Consider the following 19,964-nt stretch of genomic DNA (forward strand, 5'->3'; position numbering starts at 1 on the left):
TCTCTTTTGTATGGATCTTATGTGAAATGAATTTGGGCAATCCAGTTTCTAAGGCATGGGTGCATGCCACAAAACTGCCTATAATAGGCAGCTAAATTGGCCAATTTTGCTTACAAAACAAATGGCTACTATAGGAGTAGAAAAATGTCAGGAGAGGATGTTCTTCTGTGTTGGAACAATTTGATGGGATAGTTTTATTCTGCAACTAACCATACTGTGCTAATTAGGGAGTTATACAGCTGTTCTATCAGAAGTAGTGGTATTTCAGCATTGTAACAAATTAAATGTTACAGAAAGGGTGGTTTATCTATTAAAATGAGATTCAGAAGCAACTGCTTCAGACATTTTCCTATATCAATGAGTATTTAGTGGAGTCCCAGGATACTTGAAAGCAAGTAAATGTTGTGTGGCTCATTGCCGCCATATTTACACACATATTTAATTTGATTGGACTTACTGTTTGAATACAACCATGGATGGATAAAAAAATAAATAACATGCTCTAACAGCTGGGACTGGCAAATATATTTTACTTCACTGGAGCATAAATGGTTCATATGAGAGAAGAGATTTTCTCTCTGTTGGATTTAATTTTCTTTTATAATTGCTCAGCAGATTAATTCCCCCTGCTCCCTGTTTTAATGCAGTTGTTAACCCAAAATGTGAATAGTTAAGCAGTACACTACTAGAGGAAATTAAACTGATGTGTTTCTAATTCTCTGTACTAAACAGGCCAAAATATTTCTTTATCACATTACGCATTTTCTTACTCTTTTCTGAAAGATGAACTCTTTCTTTTGTAGACCTGAATAGGTTCACTTTCCAAACAATACAACAGAGAACCTTTTAAAAAAATTCAGAAACCAAAGTGAAAGGCCAAGGCTCACAGTGCAGGACACCACCAATGTTGAAACCAATAAAAGAGAATACATATAAATCAGGGAGTAGAGTTTAGATAATGCCAAGTTTAAATTTTAAAAGTCTGAAGATTGAAGGGAATCTATAAAAACATTCTCATTGCAGATACTACCCACTTCAAAAATTACAGGATCAATCTGACAAACTGAATGAGAAAGTTGATACCAGCTACCCAGGTGACTCAGCTGGTTAAGGCACTAAGTAGCTAAGTCTCAAGTTTGGTCCCCTGTCTGTGTTGAGTTTGTTGATCCTAGTAAAGATGCTATAATTAGCCTCAATGCCCTGGACTATACTCGTGCCCATTTCTTTTGTTAAAATTAGTGAATGGTGGGAAATATACTCTCCTTCACTATCCAGAATCCCATGTTAGGAGTGTGCATGTCTGGCGAGGATAGGTTTGAGCACAGTTATTAGGCCTTGCAGTCAAATAGCCCACTCACAGTCCAGATGTACATATAAAGAATGGACACTTTTTTTCAGATGGTTCATTATTGATAAATGGAACTGTACGCCAGCAAAGAGTTACATCTTCAGGAGAAGAGGCGGTATGAGGAGAAAATTAGTGGAAAAAGGAGGGGAATAAAAAGTAAAATCAATACTGTATTATTGAAAAAGACTATTACAAATCGACAGATAAAGTAACAGCATTTGTGATGGTTGCAAAAGCACAATTAAAATGTTACTCACTTTAGGAAAGTTGCTAATAATCACTTAAGACTGTTTTTATGTCCATTCCTTACTAACAAGCTGCCAAACTTTTGTACAGACACATCCATTACAGGCTAAAAATAGCTCCTGATTTCACTGTCTGCAACACAATTCTGTGCATATTGTTTCTGATCATTAATCTGATTATTTTGGTGGTATATAAAGTTTCTAAAAATGGAATAATTAAAAATCAGACAGTGTTTTGAATGATGTTGGACAAGAAATGTAGGCACAGAAATGCAGAATAATACAGTGAGTCAATGACACAATGCAGCTTTGTGAGATCAGTAGACTCGAGTAAATAAGCCTAAATTTTGCTCAAGGTATAAATTGTAAAGAAAAGGGTGCAGTGTGAAACCTCATGAGGATATCTGTTCATTTTGTAAATTCCCTTAAATCTGCCTTATTATCACCTAACAGTGATCTCCTGCTCATAAAGAACTGATATATAAATAATAAAAAAGAGAAAAAAAACTCATTAAGAGCTTGTTAACCTTGGTGCTTTTCTCAACTGAGAGAAAATTGAAAGAGGGTGAGGTTGTCTAGTCAAACCTGACGTTAATTTACTCCCAGACATGAAGCTGCTCAAGGGGGTAAATTTTCTTCTGCATATAAAATTACAAAAAAATTATTTTAGTAAACTGCCATAATAAACCAATGACAGTATAGTTAATTTACACGCAGAGGAAACCATAGCCCCAAGTCTCTAACGGGTAAGTCAGTTATTATCTGCGTACTTAACCCCACCTGGCTCTATGGAGTTGCACCTTGATATGATGTACATGAGATGCTGGTGTATTTTCTTTGCTGGGCAAAGCTACATTTTCAGCGTAGTGTGGCATTTATGCAGCAAATTTCTGCTGGCAGCTCACACTATCAGCCACATGAATTGTCATTAACATGCTGACTCACAAGGTCACTTTCTACATGCACTTTCACAAACTTTGTAAGTACTCACCATACATTAACTGTGCATTTATCATACTTTTGCATATTTCTGCTGAGAGTTTAACTTGACTGTAGTCTATATTAGAGGGCTATGCATCTTATCCTGTGGATATGCAATCTACACACAATTCTTTATTCACTCATTGGAGGTGACACACATATTGATCCTAGCAACCCCATGGAGTGCCTGATTCCCCTGATGGTAAAGCATTTAGGATACAAACAGCCATTAATCGTGGAGGCTCTCCCATTTGTACTACCCTAGTAAATGTGAAGTTTGGATCCTCAGACCATGGCTCCAGATCCAAAATCTGAATTAATGTGGTCAGCTCGCTCAAAACACAATATTTACTGTTTCTGACACATTGGCCTAGATAGCAACTTGGAGCCAGGAAGATAATGGAGGGGTGGGTTTTGCAGACTAGAAACCCACAAGTAAGGGTTTCCTGCAGGTTCTACTGAATTTAAAGGTAGGACCTGTTTTAAAATTTTTCAAAAGGTTTCCTGCTCGATAGTCAGCTTGATTGGCTGCCTGTTGGGCGGGAAAGCAGCTGGGGAGGGAATGGAAGTTAAGTTGGAATTTGGATGGGGGGGGGGGGGGAGGATGGGGAGCGATTGGGGTCTTCAGGGTTTGGGTGGGGGGTGGGGAGAGATTGAGGTCTTTGGGGTTTGGAGGAGGGGCGATCGCAGAGGGAGTGGGAGAAGTCGGAGATCGTTGAGGAGGGAGGCGGAGATTGCCGGGGGGGGGGTGGGGGGTCAGAATTCGCTGGATCCAGTCACAGGATGTGTAGAGGTGTAAGCTTGGGGGAGGAGATGGGGTGTGGGGGAAGCACTCCTGCTGATCCTGGCCTACAAGCAGTGATTTAAATGCACTTACCTGAAGGATCCTTCTCGCCTCCATTTACCTGCCGAGAATCCCGCGACCCGGGAAACCTGGCCTCCATGGGTTAAAAATAAAAATTTTGGCAAAATGGAGGTATGCAATCTCCTTAAAAGATTTCACTGACCGACCCACCTACCAAGAGCGGGTTGGTCACCTGCCCCCAGACCTGCCTCTAATCCGCCTCCGTTAAACCCGGAAGTGGGCGTGTTGGAGCCGCGATGCGATCGCACTAGAATATCTGTTATTTTAACTTCCAACCCACCCGTTCTTGGGGGTTAAAACTCCCCCCCATTAACCTTTAGTTTGTTGAGAAAGTATGCGTTCCTTATGGGCCTGATTCTCTGACATGGACTCTCTACAAGTGTGGCTTCCCACTGGAGAAGCAGAACCATGCTTTAGTGTGATTATAGTAGGGGATCAACAGGTAGAGTGGGAGGAAGTCTATGAAAGAATAATGATATGTGGGCTCTGAATGAAATAGGCTTGATGGACCAAATTGCATTTTTATTGCTCTGGATTTTCTTATATTCTAATGAACTACCCCAATGACATAGTTGGTAAAGGCATTACCCCACTGTGGTAATGAACCGTATAGAGCAGGAGGTCCTAATCTGTGCTGAGTTATGTGATTTCAACTGAGCTGGGAAAGGGAAAGATTAGCAATCCAAGGTTGCTGTACAGTTACTTCTGCTGGAAAGTGCTAATATGTGGACATCAGACGAGGACAGGATCAGGCTTGGATGTGATGCTGCCAATGATTGAATAGGCTGCTGGCAGTCACTGTCTAGGCTCTTATATGAAGATTGGCCAATTGGGTAAGGAACTGGAGAGGAACTGGTACCTGTGCAGCCATATCCTAGTTACAGCCAGCATCTTCAGGAGAAGATCGAAGTCCTGCAGACTGATGTGCCAGTAGCCCTGACTGCATGTTGCCCTCAACCAGAAGATTGAACTAAAATCTTTTGACACCCAAGTACTCAACCCATAGTGCTCTCCTTAACAGGAGGTTTCCTCACTGTACTACCCCCACGAGGTGCTCTCCCAGTGGATTCAGCAGAGCTGATGGAAGGCTGATGTTGCTCATGTGGGGACTCTTGAGATGGCTGTGGCCGGCGACTCCTGGGTGCTTGAGCCTGGAGGGCCCAGTTGCAGACTGCTTCACACAGGCTTCTGCTGGGGCAGTCTGGCCCAGCTGATGTTTCGTCAACATTCTGGGTATTGGTTGAGGGGGTGGCGAAGGAGCAGACATGCTGGGATCTTAAGAGAGGTCAACCCATGCCACTCCCACAGTGCCACTGCCATTCTAATGGGGCTGGGGCTCATCACTTCCACTGATCTGTGGGACAGCAGAGTGCAGAAGATGAGTGACCCCTTGAAAGCCCCTACCTACTTACTCCACCACTGTCTCCATGGCTGCCGTCTGACTATTCAAGGTGAACCATAGTTTTAAGCCCAGAGTCTGCATAGTAGCCGTTTGAGCTGGCACCAAAACTGAAAAGCATGCAAACGTGGACTCCTGCTCTGAGGGCCCGGCTGCAGCATCCATGGAGGTGGCCACATTCTCCAAGGTAGTCTGCAGAGTGCTGATGCTATGCGAGATAACATCACACAGACTGGAAGCAGATTACTCCGTACTTTCAGTCATTTTGGTGAAACTCCTTGTCAGGACTTCCAATACCTCGACCAACTGGTTGTGTGAGGCAAGCAGTTTTCTTCTCCTTGCTGGGCCCCTGAAGTCCACATCTATGTCCTCCTCAGCAGAGCTGGGTGAGGACCTTGCCGTCTGATGAGCTGTCATCTGGGCTGTCCCTTCCACCACTACTTGCTCCTGCACACGCGTGCTAAATGAATCACCACTTGTAGACCTCTCTACCTCACTCTCTAATCCAGCTGTGGAAAAGGAACAAGAGTTAGAATGTCATGGGGAGGCTGCACAGTTGCAGAAGTCATACATCACAATGTAATTTGATGTAGTCAAGCAAGCCGAATGTGCATTTTTCCAGTGCTTAATGAAGGGGTACAAGTATCAGTCGGAGATCCTGTTCAGTGAAGCCCACAGCGTAAAAATGGCAGATGCACACAGCTCTAGCAGACGCACAAATTTCCATGGTGTGTTGCTCCAGCTCGCCCAAGATCATGAGGTTAGCTGGTCCTCCCTCAGCACTGCTCCTCTCATGATTATTGTATACTGTTTTGTCCTGCAGACAGAGAGGGCAAGAGTTAGCGAGTGGCTACTGAAAGGAGAGTGCAGATGTGTAGGGCTTGTGCTGGTAGTACATATGCTGAGAGGGAGAAGAAACAAGATGCCAGCAGAATGAGGAGGTGTTGAGTGAGAAGCAAATGTGTGGAGTGTGAAGTGTGGAAGGAATCTTGAGAGAAGTTGCTGTTTCTACAAAGATTAGGAAGTGAGAGGAGAATGGTGCTAGTGGCTGATGTGAAGGGAGCAAGGAAGAAGTGAGTGAGCGTTTGTAATGCGAATGAGAGGTGGTGTAGTGTGCCCTAGGGCTGGGTGGTGAAGGAAGTGATGGAGGGAAAGGAATTGTTGATAGTGGTGCGGGAGGGGGGGTAGGACTGCTGCCATGTGTTCTAGAGAGAGGGGGATAAATGAAGAGTAGTACTCACGCTTGCTACTCTAGTGAGGTCATTGAAGCACTTCTTGCACCGTATCCAGGTCCTCGGGGTGATACTCTTGGGGAAGTCGACCTCTGAAATCTCTCTCCATGTCTGGTGGACAGAGTGTTTGCCAACCCTCTTGGCACTGCTGGCATACAGGAGTTCACTCATCCTTCTCATCTCTTCCAGAAGCACCTCCAGGAGAGCTTCTGAGAGCCTTGGCATCTGCCTCCCACTCATTTCATAGAATCGCAGAAAGGTACGGCACAGAAGGAGGCCATTCAGTCCATTGTGTCCGTGCCAAAAAAGAGCTACCCAGCTGAATCCCACTTTCCAGCATGGTCCGTAGCCCTGTAGGTTACGGCACTTCAAGTGCACATCCAAATACTTTTTAAATGAGTTGAGGGTTTCTGCCTCTACCACCCTTGCAGGCAGTGAGTTCCAGACCCTTACCACCCTCTGCGTGAAAACATTTCTCCTCAGCTCCCGTCTAATCATTTTACCAATTACTTTAAAACTATACCTCACTGACCCCTCTGCTAAGGGAAATAGGTCCTCTCTATCCACTCTATCTAGTCCAGTCATAATTTTATATACCTCAATTAAATCTCCCCTTAGCCTCCTTTGTTTCAAAGAAAACAACCCCAGCCTATCCAATCTTTTCTCATAGCTAAAATTTTCCAGTCCTGGCAACATCTTTGTAAATCTCCTCTGTACCTTCTTTAGTGCAATCACATATTTCCTGTAATGTGGTGACCAGAACTGTACGCAGTACTCAAGCTGTGACCTAACCAATGTTTTATACAGTTCTAGCATAACCTCCCTGCTCTTATATTCTACGCCTCGGCTAATAAAGGAAAGTATCCCGTATACCTTTTTAACCACGTTATCTACCTGTCCTGCTACCTTCAGGGATCTGTGGACATGCACTCCAAGTTCCCTCTCTTCCTCTTCACTTCTCAGTATCCTTCCATTTATTATGTACTCCCTTGCCTTGTTTGCCCTCTCCAAATGCATTACCTCACATTCTCCAAATTGAATTCAATTTGCCACTTTTCTGTCCACCTGACCAGTGCATTGATATCTTCCTGCAGTCTACAGCTTTCCTCTTCACTATCAACCACATGGTTAATTTTTGTATCATCTGCAAACTTCTTGATCAAGCCCCCCATATTCAAGTCCAAATCATTAATATATACCACAAAAAGCAAGGGACCTAGTACTGAGCCTTGCGGGACCCCACTGGAAACAGTCTTCCAGTCGCTAAAACACCTGTCAACCAATACCCTTTGCTTCCTTCCACTGAGCCAATTTTTGATCCAACTAGCCATTTTCCCTTGGACCCCATGGGCTTTTACTTTTTTGATCAGCCTGCCATGTGGCATCTTGTCAAAAGCCTTGCTAAAACCTATGTACACTACATCACATACACTACCCTCATCTACCCTGCACGTTACCTGCTCAAAAAATTCAATCAAATTAGTCAGACACGACCTTCCCTTAACAAATCCATACTAACTGTCCTTGATTAACCCGTGCCTTTCTAAATGACGATTTATGCTGTCCCTCAGAATCGATTCCAATAATTTGCCCACCACCAAGGTTAGACTGACTTATAATTACTTGATCTATCTCTTTCACCCTTTTTAAATAATGGTACAACATTAACAATCCTCCAATCCTTCGGCACCACGCCTGGAGCCAGGGAGGATTGGAAAATGATGGTCAGAGCCGCCGCTATTTCCTCCCTTGCTTCTCTTAGCAGCCTGGGATACATTTCATCTGTGCCTGGTGATTTATCTACTTTCAAAGATGCTTTTCATTTCTCAGAATATTCTTCTTGCAGAACCTTGCAAACATAACAAGCCAAAAGGGAATGCAACCTTGCTTTAAGAGGTGAATTCCTGCTTTAAATAGACCTCTGGCTGATCAGCTGGAAACTGCGCCCTGGAAATGGGCAGGTTTGTCATCAGGTTGGGCCACTTCAGTGGGAATCCTGCAGGATTATAATAAGGCCCAAGAGTTAAAATACTTCGGGTCTGTTTTTGGCTACAGCGGGTGAGTTTTAAATTAAAACCAAAACACATCTGCCAAAAACTGGCCCAAAGTTAAAATTGGAGCCACATTCCTGGAATGTGAGTGTGCCAATTTAGCACACAATCACTGACTAGATTCGACTGGTACCCAAGTTTGCAATGAGCTTGGCTATAACAGCAAAGTTGGCCAAAGACAGAAAGGTCAGAGTATGAATGAGAAAGGGAGTCAAGGTAGCAAGTCACAGAGAGTTTTGGATTATACAATATAAAAGTAATCACAGGCCCTGTAGCTGAGGGATTCATACCTGAGAGAAATGTTGAGCTTAATTTCACAGTGTTATTCCCAGCTGAGGTACAAATAGAATCATTTACTGCGATCTCTGATTTGTGAATTAATTTATTTTGATTTGTCCCTGGTTAATGGACTCAGTCAGTCAGTTTTACCCTTAATTAACTGATTCACTCGATTACTGTGATACCTCGCTGGTGAACAACTTTGGCTGAAACAATCACTAGGCCAATAATCAATGAATCACTGGACTCATTTGATGCAAGAATACTCAGCATATAACCAGGAGGCCACTTTCAGTCCACCTCCACCTCAGCCATGAGCTTTAGCAGGCCTGCTAACCCAAACATCTCTGGGGCTCCCCAACTCTGCGGGTTGCTAAAACCAAGATTCATGGAAAGAAGGGAGCGAGTGCTTGTGACAAAAAATGTACTCTAACCACAACTTCAAAAGAACACCCATAACCAGACTCGTAATTTTTTTTACTTTCTGATACCAGCTATTCTTGTTGCCTGTTCAGTGAGACTGTTACTTTAATGCTGAAGGTTATGCTGTGAATCTGCACTCTCCAGGAACTGGATTGAGACTATCCAACATCATTTCACTTAGGCCCCTTATATTTTGCAAAGGAATTATATCCCTGATTTTCTGAAGCATTGCCCATGGAATGGAAGCTCAATGGTAGCAAATGCAGGTCAAAACATTGGAGCTCCACCCTCACTTGCCTGAATTGTAATGCACCAAATTTTCTGTGGCAGAATTTTTGGGTCCAGAAGGAAGCCGTGATGCAGGCATACGCAAACTTCATCTTAGTGAATAGTTATGGAAATCAGGTCCCATGCTGAATTTCATAACTTCGAGTGGTATTCGAGTGGTAGCAGGCAACCCACTAATTGGAGCCACTTACCTGCTCCTCCGGGTTCCCCGCTGCTGATCTGTGCGTCGGGCGGGCTACGCATGCGCAGTAAGATCTGTCAGCTGGAGGCGCTCTATTTAAAGGGGCAGTCCTCCACTGACAGATGCTGCAACCAATAGCAAAGATGACTGCATGGAGCAGCCCAGGGGGAAGGCTGCTCCCAGTTTAATGATGCCTCACCCCAGGTATCAATACATGGGGTGAGGAGGAGGGGGAGGACAGAGATCTTCCACCCGGCGGGCGGGAGGAAGCGGCCCGCCTCCGCCACCAGGAAGGCCTGGCTCGAGGTGGCAGAGGGGGTCACCTGCGCCACCAACATATCGCCCACCTGCATACAGTGCAGGAGGCGGTCCAATGACCTCAGTAGGTCAGCCAAAGTGAGTACACGTAGTCTTTCCCCTACACTCCGTCTGCCACATCACTGCCCCCACCCCACATCTCCTTCAGCACTGCCAACACTACTCTGTCACATCACCCCTCATACCCACTCAAACCCCTTCCTCATCTTACCTGCACCTACTCACCTCGCCAGTACTCACCCCGCCACTACCACTCAACCCAATCCTCATACAATCTCATGGCTCTCTCCCATACTCACCCTCTCGTGCATCTCTCTCACGGCCAGCCTCACTCAACCTGCCACCACCTGTGCTGCAGCCACAGGGCATGCATCACATATGTGCAGTAGGCAGCGTAAGGCAAACGTGTCGTGAGCATGAAGGGGATGCACAAGGGTGTTTGAGGGTTTGTCATGGTTGTTACTTCTATTGAATTTCAGAACAACTCACATCACACATTATATTGGCACCACTACTGCCATGTCTTCGCGAATCCTGTCCGGTTTGTGCAATAATGCCCGCTCCTGGGTATCACTATGAGGACCCACCACTGATGCCACCCATTGTGTCACTGCAGAGTGGGTGTAGGTGTATTTGCAGGGCTCTTTTGCGCAGACGACTGAGAGACATCGGCGATGTCCACCGTTTGCACCCTGGAAGGCTGCGGAGGAGAAGTTCGGGAGGGCAGTGGTGACTTTGACAGCGACAGGTAGGAAGATGGTGCACGGGCCAGCCAGGAGCAGCTCGGCATGAAAGAGGCTGCAAATGTCCACGGCTACATGTCGAGTGACTCTGAGCCTCCGTGTGCACTGCTGCTCAGAGAGGTCCAGGAGGCTGAGCCTCGGTCTGTGGAACCTGTGGCGAGGGTAGTGCCCTCTGCGACGCATCTCTCTCTGCGGTAGCCCTCCCTCCTGCTGTACAGGTGGATGTGTCACAGCACTGTGTTGTGGAGCTCCACGTGTCAGAGGTGGACGGCGTGGATGGCGAGGCTGGTGAGGCTGGTGATGCTGTTCGCCCTCCGAGGAGGTCATGACTGCAGCTACGGCGGCCCCCATCCACAAGATGTATATCTGAGGGGGTCCGCAAGGTAGGTACATGTCTCCGGACCCCGGGGTAAGTGTGCAGGTTGGTGATTTTGACCGTCAGGAGGAGGGTGGTGGAGGCCAAACTTTGTCCCAAGTGACAGAGTGGCCTCCTGCAATGGGTGAGGGTCTCCCCCCCCCCACCTGTCAAATGGACCTTTGCAGCTGCCACAGGCTGACAGCTGCGACACGTCGATTCGATCTGGGAGTGTTTCCCCCGGTGTGGGAAACAGTCCCATGTTGATCCAAAATCACACACAGTCCCTTAATCAGGTCAGTTAATGACCTGAAATAGCTAAATAAATACTCTCAAGTTCCATCCCGCTGGCTTTAATTGCCTGCGGGATTCCCACCAGTGGGGGCTGCGCGCGCACGCCGGCATGTCAGCGGGGAACCCGGAAGTGGGCGGGATCGAGGCGGGATCCGTTCGGGTTCCTGGATTTCCCGATTTTCGAGGCCCCCCCGCCGAGAACGCACCCAATAGCGGGTGCTAAAATCAGGCCCAATGTTTCCACTTGCGGGGGAGACCAAAACTAGGGGCCATAATATAAGATAGTCACCAATAAATTCAATAGGGAATTCAGGAGAAACTTCTTTACCCCAAGAGTGGTAAGAATGTGGAGCTTGCTACCACAAGGAGTAGTTGAGGTGAATAGCATAAATAAATTTAAGGGGAAGGTGGAAAGGAATAGAAGGATATGCTGATGGGGTTAGGTGAAGAGGGGTGGGAGGAGGCTTGTGAGGAGCATAAATGCCGGCATAGACCAGTTGGGCTGAATGGCCCGTTTCTTTTTTTTTATTCGTTCATGGAATGTGGGCATCGCTGGCAAGGCCAGCATTTATTGTCCATCCCTAATTGCCCTTGAGAAGTTGGTATCTTCATAAATTGGCCCTCCTCATCCAAAAAATTAAACACAATGGGAACAACCAAAGGAATTCCCATCCTCCTGACTTTGTTAGCTGCAAATTGTACTACAACAGTAATTACCTAGACTCCAGGAAAGCATGTCTTAGGAAACTGAAGGCATAACAAAACAGGCAAAAATACAGAGTGAAATAAAAGTGAGCAAGATGCTCAATGCACAAGGTTGGGATGCTCACTGGCAAAAATTGAAACTTCAGGGTTTGACACAACTGCAACTTTGCGAGAAGAGACACTGCAAAGCAGGCTAGGCACTTTACCTGTCATACGCCCAGTATATCGGAGCAAGATGTACACTGGGAGCAGAACACCGCTCGAGGTTATGAAATTCAGCATGGAACCTGATTTCCATAACTATTGCCCTTGAGAAGGTGGTGGTGAGCCGCCTTCTTGAACCGCTGCAGTCTGCACTGTAGGCTCTATGTAATTCAGCACTGATAATGTGCCACATACCATATTGTTTATGGGGCCATGTAGCCATCCAGTACACCCGCCTGAAACAGGTGTTAGGCTCTTGATCTGCATAGGCAGTGGGCCTAATGCCTCTGCCTCTTACAGCACACCAGTCACATCACAAGAGGCAAGAGGAACAATTTTGCATGGTTCTCTTGCTCATCAGTTTCGGAACGGCAGTTCACGTCTGCCGCTGTGTTCAGATGAAAACGGACGCAAACCAATTTCTAGGAGACCATCTTCATGTGCACTGACACTTCAGCTGTTACATTCACTGCCATCAATACCCAAGGACCCATGTTTATAGACTACACCACTCCTACTTGGGTATATCATAGGAGACCAGTCTATGGCTTCTCTGCTTTAGTACAGAGGCAGTGACTGAGCTATGCCACCTGCTGCAGGCTGATTTTCTGACAACTTCAAGGACTGGGTTGGCTGTGTCGGTCACTATGATATTATGGTTCTACGCAATAAGATCCGTCCAGGCTTCCGCAGGACAAATTGGACAGGGCACAGAACTCGTTCAGTCTGACCGTGAGATGAGGCCATTATAAATCGAACCCAAGTGGCCAACAGGCATGGCTGATGACCCCAATTAGAAACCCATAGAGCAGCAGAACAGAGATACAATATAATATCATAGAGATACAGAACAACAATTCTGTTATTTGGACCACTGAGGAGGGATGCTGCTCCATAGTCTTGACAAAGTCTCCAAAATCATTACCATCTGCTGCATACCATCCAAATAGGAGTTGAAAATGCAAGGGGCAGACCCAACTGAGTGAAACCCACAGGAAAAGGAAGAAGCGGAGGACAACATGAACAGAGATGACGTACAAGCAAGGAGATTAGTTCAGAACTCTGTGATCGAGAGCTAAAGCCAGTAATGGATCCTCCTATCACTGACCAGCTTTATTTTCCCAAAGTACTCCCACACATTGTTCCCCAAGAACATTCTCTCCATTGAAGCTGAACTGCCATCTTTTAGCCCTGCATTTATTACCTTTCCATTGCTCTACCCAATAAACATTGCTCATACAACTGAGAAAGGGAGAAAAAAGATCAATATTTAATTTATGCTATTTTCTGTGCATCCAATTGGTAATCCTATTAACCTATATACTCCCTGAGTGGGAGGAGCAACTGTGGTGGCAGGCTGAGGTTTTGGTGGTGCAACCCTGTTTCAATGTTTGTGACTTTGAACCTCTGGGTGCAGGCACTGACAGCCCCGTGTTCCTGTAACATGGGGCTGCCAGTGCCTGCTCATTCTCAGGCACTTCCTCAACCCTTTGAGGGGCCTGGCTGGAGTGGGAAGATGTGTCTTAAGAGAAAGCCACCGCATCAGACCCATCTCCTGTATACAGCATAGGATGGAGAGCACAATTGCAATGGGGCGCAGGAGTATTGTGTACATAGCAATTCCTCTTCCTCATCCAGGAGCACTGAGACCAATTATAGCACATATGATTGAGATCACCTAACTCTGCACAAACCAGGAATTGAACCTTGCATCTTCTGGTCTGAGTATGGCTCAGTTGGGAAAGCAACTGACCTGCTAGGGCAGTTCACTCCATGTTTTGTAAGGTACTTTGAATGCAAGTCACAGATATAGCCTTAAATGACAATAAATGACACCACCTTTGTGTCTAACCTACTGCATCATTCCATTCTCATATTTTTGTATTGGTTTAAAAACATTTTATGTGTGTAGTCACACCATATATATTCGCCTGCAGGCTGCCCAGGTTCACTGTTACAATAATGTGCTTCGACCCACAAGTCCTACTCCTTTAAGAAAACTCAAAAAATGAATCCCAGCAGCTGGTGTAAAGGGGGAGGATTACACTCCTTGAGAATGACTAATATAATTGGCTTGTGTGTCAGCTAGTCCTCCTGGACAAAGTTGCAGAATTCTATGTGCGATACCATCGTTAGGATTACTATTTTAATTAGGTGACAATCTGCATGAATTAGCTGACAAAGTAAAATCACAAAATAGACAGTTCAGGATACAGAGAATCACCTAATGATGGTGATGCAGCACATTTATCCAAATAGAATATTGGATTATTCCTGCTGCAGACAACAATGCTTCTCATTGCTTTTTTTAAAATTAAGGAGTGAAGATGAAGGGCCAAAGTCCATAGTGCAGGACACTATCAAGGTTAGAAAGAGCAAAAGAGAAGTTGAGATAAATCAGGAGGTGACACCAAGCTCAGCTTTTAAAGTCTGAAGCTTGTAGGAGGAGGGGAAAACTGAAGAAATAAGATGTTCCATAGTTTGGAAGTCCTGAGAAAGGAATGAGCTAGAGTAGGAGAGAGTGTGATAATATGTCGTGCTCTTTGAAGTTCTTAGCACGAATAAAGAATCCCTGAGTAATCGGGCTGTTCTTCATGGATGTCAAAATCACGGACACAGACCTGTGAAAGAGTTATATAAAATCTGGGTTAATGTGAAAACATTAGGTAACATTAGGGATCAGTTATCTATTTGTTGCCATTATTAGACTCAGTTGGATGCTAGATCTTATAAGCTTTATGTGTACACAAGATCTTGTAAAATTCTGGAAACTGATGAGAACTTGATATTGGACCCATTTTGCAATAAAGAAGAAACTCTTTGCAAGTGTATCCATATATAGCATGATAGGAGGGCAATTAGGGATGGGCAATAAATGCTGGCCTCGCCAGTGACGCCCACATCCCGTGAACAAATTTAAAAAAAATTAGCTCCCTTAATGGCTCAGTATGCTATTGCACAACATAGTCAGGTACTAAAGAAACAAGAAGAAAGAAAGACTTGCATTTATATTGTGCCTTTCACAACCTCAGGACATCCCAAAGCACTTTATGGCCAATGAAGTACTTTTGAAGCGGAGTCACTGTTGTAATGTAGGAAACGTGGCAGCCAATTTGCACACAGCAAGGTCCCACAAACAGCAATGTGATGATGTCTAGATAATCTATTTGAGTGATGTTGGTTGAGGAATAAATATTGGCTAGGACATCAGAAAGAAGTCCCCTGCTCTTCAAAGTAGTGCCATATGGAACCTTTTATATCCACCTGAAGTGACAGACAAGGCCTCAGTTGAATGTCTCAGATGAAGGTTGGCACCTCCGTCAGTGCAGCACTCCCTCAGTACTGATTTTTCAGCCTAGATTTTGTGCTGAAGTCTCGGGAGTGGGACTGCGAACCCACAGCCTTCTGGCTCAGAGACGAGAACACTACCACTCAGCCACAGCCATGTAGAGTAAAAAGTGCTCAGGTTTAATTGATCCCAGCCAGGATCATAATAGAGCCCTCGGTGCCTCTGAGCCAGGGTAGAAAGAAAACAGCCAGGGTTCCTGCTCCAGATCACTATGCAGTGACCCCTGCCAGCGAATGCATATGTGCACGTTGGATGAGGACAGGATCAGATTCAATTGTGATGATCCCCTTACTGTTCAATAATGCTGAAATTGCTTGTCTCGTTCCGCACATGGATAATGGCCATTTGAGTGAGATACTGAAGAGCTGTAACAGCCCATGGAACTATAAACCAGCAAAAGCCAGTGACTTCAATGGAGGGAGAAAATTGCAATAATCAGTCAGCTAGATTCACAATGCTGATTTGTAGTGTCAGAGGACTGAGTTGTGAGGAAAAATTAGAAAAGCTGAGAGCTTTCAGGCTTTAAAAAATCAGAAAAGAGGATATTTTATAGAATTATTTAAGACACTAAGTGGAATAGAAAAGATTAATCTGGAACATTATTTTAAGTTAAACCACAAATGCAAGATAAAGGAATATAAGTACAACCTGGTAAAAGTCAAGTGCTGGGGTGATGTCAGGAAGCAGTTCTTCATACAAAGAATGATTAGTACTATTGTACAATAGTTTTCCAGGTAGGGCAGTGAAAGCAAAAACTGAAGGTGCTTTTTGCAACAAAAAATAATCTTTGCACGTTAGATGCTGGTGATGGAAAGGGCATAGGGTTCTATGGAAGGGTGTAGATGGATAAAATGGCCTCTCTCATCTGTTCTATCATTGTGATGCGTGAGTAAAGGGAGTGAGTTTGTAAAGGCTTTTCATCCCCGAGTAGTATCACAGCTAAACCTCACTTGACATCCACATACTGTGTACTTTTCAGCAGGGTAGAGTTTGGGAGTAGGAACTTTGGGTAATTTTTCCCATCTAGCTCAGCACGCTGAGGCCGATTTTAACACTCCAGTTAATTTAGCACAGAACTGGGCATCAAACTTGTGACCTCCTGATCCATATAGTCTTGTGCTGCACTGAGTGGTGCCTTAACCCACTGGGTCATTGGGGAGTTGAAGTAAATTTTTAGATTGTAAGAAATTATTTTCTAAGTGATCCTGTGCACAAAAATAAACTGTGATAATATAGAGCACAATGAAGATGAAGAACAAAATCATGGATTAGGTCTCTGTATGTAACAGGGGAAGTGGAAAATTGTAATTATCTGTATTAATTCCTGTTATTGTCCCTTTTGGTTTGCAGCCAACAAGTGACATCAGGATTTCGCTGCCATGTGAATGCATTTTTCCTTGTTACACTATTTTGTAATGAAAGCAGTGTAAAATATACCACCCACTTTTTACAATAGTTGCTGTTGCAATTTGTGGACATTTTGAATACATTGCCTGTTTAGAGGGAGCTGCAGAAACCTGCATTCGACTGAAATGGCAAGACAACGAGAATGAATAAGCATCTGGTTGCTTTGAATTTACATTGTGCTATATATTAGTAATAAATGTATTCATGCATTCATATGAAATCCTTTTGATCTGCGACTTTAATACAGGTATTAACTATGACAAAGGAATTTCATGTGAATGCATTAACATGTTTGACACTAATATTGCACAGCGTAATTTTGAACCACTCGTATTTTAAACCAAAGACAATACATAGGAATGAACAATAGATGCTGTAAAATGTTGTGAAATAAATTACCAGGGAAGGCTTTTGAAGCAGTCAGTATAAATGAATTCACAAAAGAATTGGATGTGTCTGGTGAGAGAAGGGATTGTTGGTCATAATGACCTTTTCTTGTTCCTAAAAATTCTTATGAATAGCAATTGGTTGGAAAGAATTATTATCACTTCTCATTTAACAAGCCAGTGACACAGCAGAGGCCACTTTAGATTGGAGGGTTGAAGTGAAGGACACATATGAGTTATCATTATTTGTAATAGTTCTTTCACATTGTGGCCCATGAAACATGATTTGGATCCAAATTTAAAGTACAGAGTTTATTTCAAAGTTTGGAACAAGTGTACATTTCTTTTATGTTTGCATATTCATTTGGATTCTTCTAATATGGTTAATATAGGGAGATTCTTTTAAATAGCCTTTGTTTGAAATAAAGGATAACTAGCAGATAAAGCTACTTTACCACTAGTATCAATTCAACAATATCAACATCTTCTGGAAGAATGTTTCGGAAATCATTACAAAGAGGAGAAGACACCAAGCAGGAAGTGGGGAGGAATGGCGGGGACAAAGAGAAGGATCGAAGGCACAGAAAAAAAGAAAGCTTTTTAGAGACTTTTGAAGCATAAAGAAAGGTAACAAGGAAAAATGTTTGGAGCAAGAGCACCAAAGAGCAGAGGTGTGGTTACTGAAAGATTAGCTAGCGCTGGTAGAGTGGAGGGAGGAGGGAATAAGCAATGAGACGAAGGAGCGGAAGGTCTGTGCTGGGACTTAGAGCTGGAGATCACTGAGGTAAAGTGGAGAGAGACCAAGGGGATATTTGAAAATGAGGATTGATATCCTGGGGGATTGACAAGGTCAGGAGTGTGGGAGAATACATGGGGTGTGATGTTCTGGACTTACTGTTAGAAGGAGCAGAATAGAGCGATTGGTCAGTTGCTCCAATTTTCCATTTTGTTTTAATGTAGCTGTGGATGTATTTCAGTATTAACCTCTCCTCAATTTTTTTGCTCATCTCAGTAAGGTCAGTGCCCAGCTCTATCACCCACCAATAGAACTATGCTGCCTAATGGGTCAAAGTCAATGTAATCGTTTGTCCAGTTGTGTTTCAGCTCCTTAGAACATATCTTCAGGAGCTGTCCTAATGGCTCAGTCAGTAAAGGCCATGTAATTGAGCCATACAGATCAGAAAGACTCAGATTCAATTCACGGTCTGTATTGAACTAGCTGGACCTGCAATAGACATGCTACAATTGACTCCAGTGCCTCTTGGACTAGAGAATAGAAAAATCAGTCAGAGCTGCTGCTCCTGATTCCTATCCAATGATGCCCTCTAGAAAGTGTGGACAACGGGCAGTGGCAGGATCGGGTTTGAGTGCAATGCTCCTCTATGGGTGAATAACCTGATAATATTTATTGTCTAAGCTGACATGAAGAATTGCCATTTTAACGAGGTATTGGAGGACTGATGGTGCACCTGGCAGCAAGTCAGCACATTCAGGAGAGAAGGGCAAATACTGTAAAAAAAAAATGGCTTCCTTTGATTTGTATCTTTGCTCCTCAATGTCACCAGATACTTGTGTGAAAATTATCCCTTGTGAAAGTAATGATAATAGTAACTATTTTGTCTGGAAATGCTGCCATGGTCCTAAAAGTGCAGATAACAATCATCTACAGGTTAGCTTCTTAGGACTTTTTTTCCCGAAAGTGATTTAAATGAAGTCAGTAAGCTGTTCTATTATCCACTTTAGAAACACTAAAATTAATTGATGTCAGCCAATTATCCATACTCTGTTTCTCTTTGTTTAATGGCAGCTTTGGGTGAACCAGGAAGACACTGTAGATGAAGCCAGTAGTGAGATTCAAAATGGGCATCTGGACCCAAACTCCGACTGCCTGTGTCTCGGCAGAAGTCTCCAGAACAGAGACCAGATGAGGGCAAATGTCATCAATGAAATTATGAGCACAGAACGACACTACATTAAACACCTGAAGGACATCTGTGAGGTAATAATAACATAACTACAGCTCCAAGTTACCTCATACTAATAATATAAATTACATGGAAGAGCTCTGAAATACACTTTTAACAATTGCTACACATTTGTTCTTGGAACCATTCATTGTTACTCTTCAAAATGTCCTCAAGAGGTTCAGACTATTCAATTATTAATATAATGGCCTGGATTTTCCTCTGAGCAGCAAACGAACGGTGTCTGCCACTCGTTAGACTTGCACTTGCCCATAAACTTTTCTTGTTTTTTTTCTCAGAAAGTTCCTCTCATCGGGCATTGAATCCAAAATGGCGCCCTCTACAGGGCATCTGGGACCTGTGTGAACAGGGCCAGCAACTGGCTATCTCCCTAACCAATCAGATTAAAGCATCTGATGAGCTGTGCAGAGTCAGAACCAGGAAGTGTAAGTTAGAATAGTGAATTCAGGCACAGAAAGCAAAATAAAGAGAGGGAAAGAGATATTGATAAAAGAGACAGATAAAAGAGACAGAAAAAAAAGTTTTAAAACTAAAATTAATTTCTTTTTAAATGAAGAAATGAGACTCCACACTTGTAAAAGTTAATTTTCACTGCCAGAGAGGTTGTTTGGCAGTCATTAAGAGTAACCACACCATTAAAAGTGTGCTTAGACTTGAAATGACTTGATGTACCTTTTTTTGGCGAGAGTAGTTCGTATCCGTCAGGTCAGTGCAGGAACTTCATGCCGTTCCATTCATTTGAACAGTGAGTCAGCCGGTAAGCTGTTGTTCTCACGAAGTTTATGGAGGAGCAGGGCATCTGGTAAAGCAACTTTCGGATTTCGGCGTTTGACTGCACATATGCGGTCACCAGAAGCTGCTGTACCAGATACATAGGAATAACGGTGAGCCTTTTTAGCCTCGCCTTTATTTTCAGAGGAAAATCC

The 19,964-nt window shown here is 43.9% G+C and overlaps 1 protein-coding gene across 1 annotated transcript in view; it reads left to right on the plus strand.

Moving 5' to 3' along the window:
- Positions 1–19,964, plus strand: part of arhgef9a (Cdc42 guanine nucleotide exchange factor (GEF) 9a) — a 212,393-nt gene that overhangs the window by 99,077 nt on the left and 93,352 nt on the right. Inside the window, exon 5 of the mRNA XM_067996679.1 lies at positions 18,861–19,052. Within this exon, the coding sequence (XP_067852780.1) occupies positions 18,861–19,052 (192 nt within the window). The remainder of the gene's footprint in view (positions 1–18,860; positions 19,053–19,964) is intronic.

The sequence above is a fragment of the Heptranchias perlo genome, chromosome 15 (assembly GCF_035084215.1).
Source record: "Heptranchias perlo isolate sHepPer1 chromosome 15, sHepPer1.hap1, whole genome shotgun sequence".
NCBI lineage: Eukaryota > Metazoa > Chordata > Chondrichthyes > Hexanchiformes > Hexanchidae > Heptranchias > Heptranchias perlo.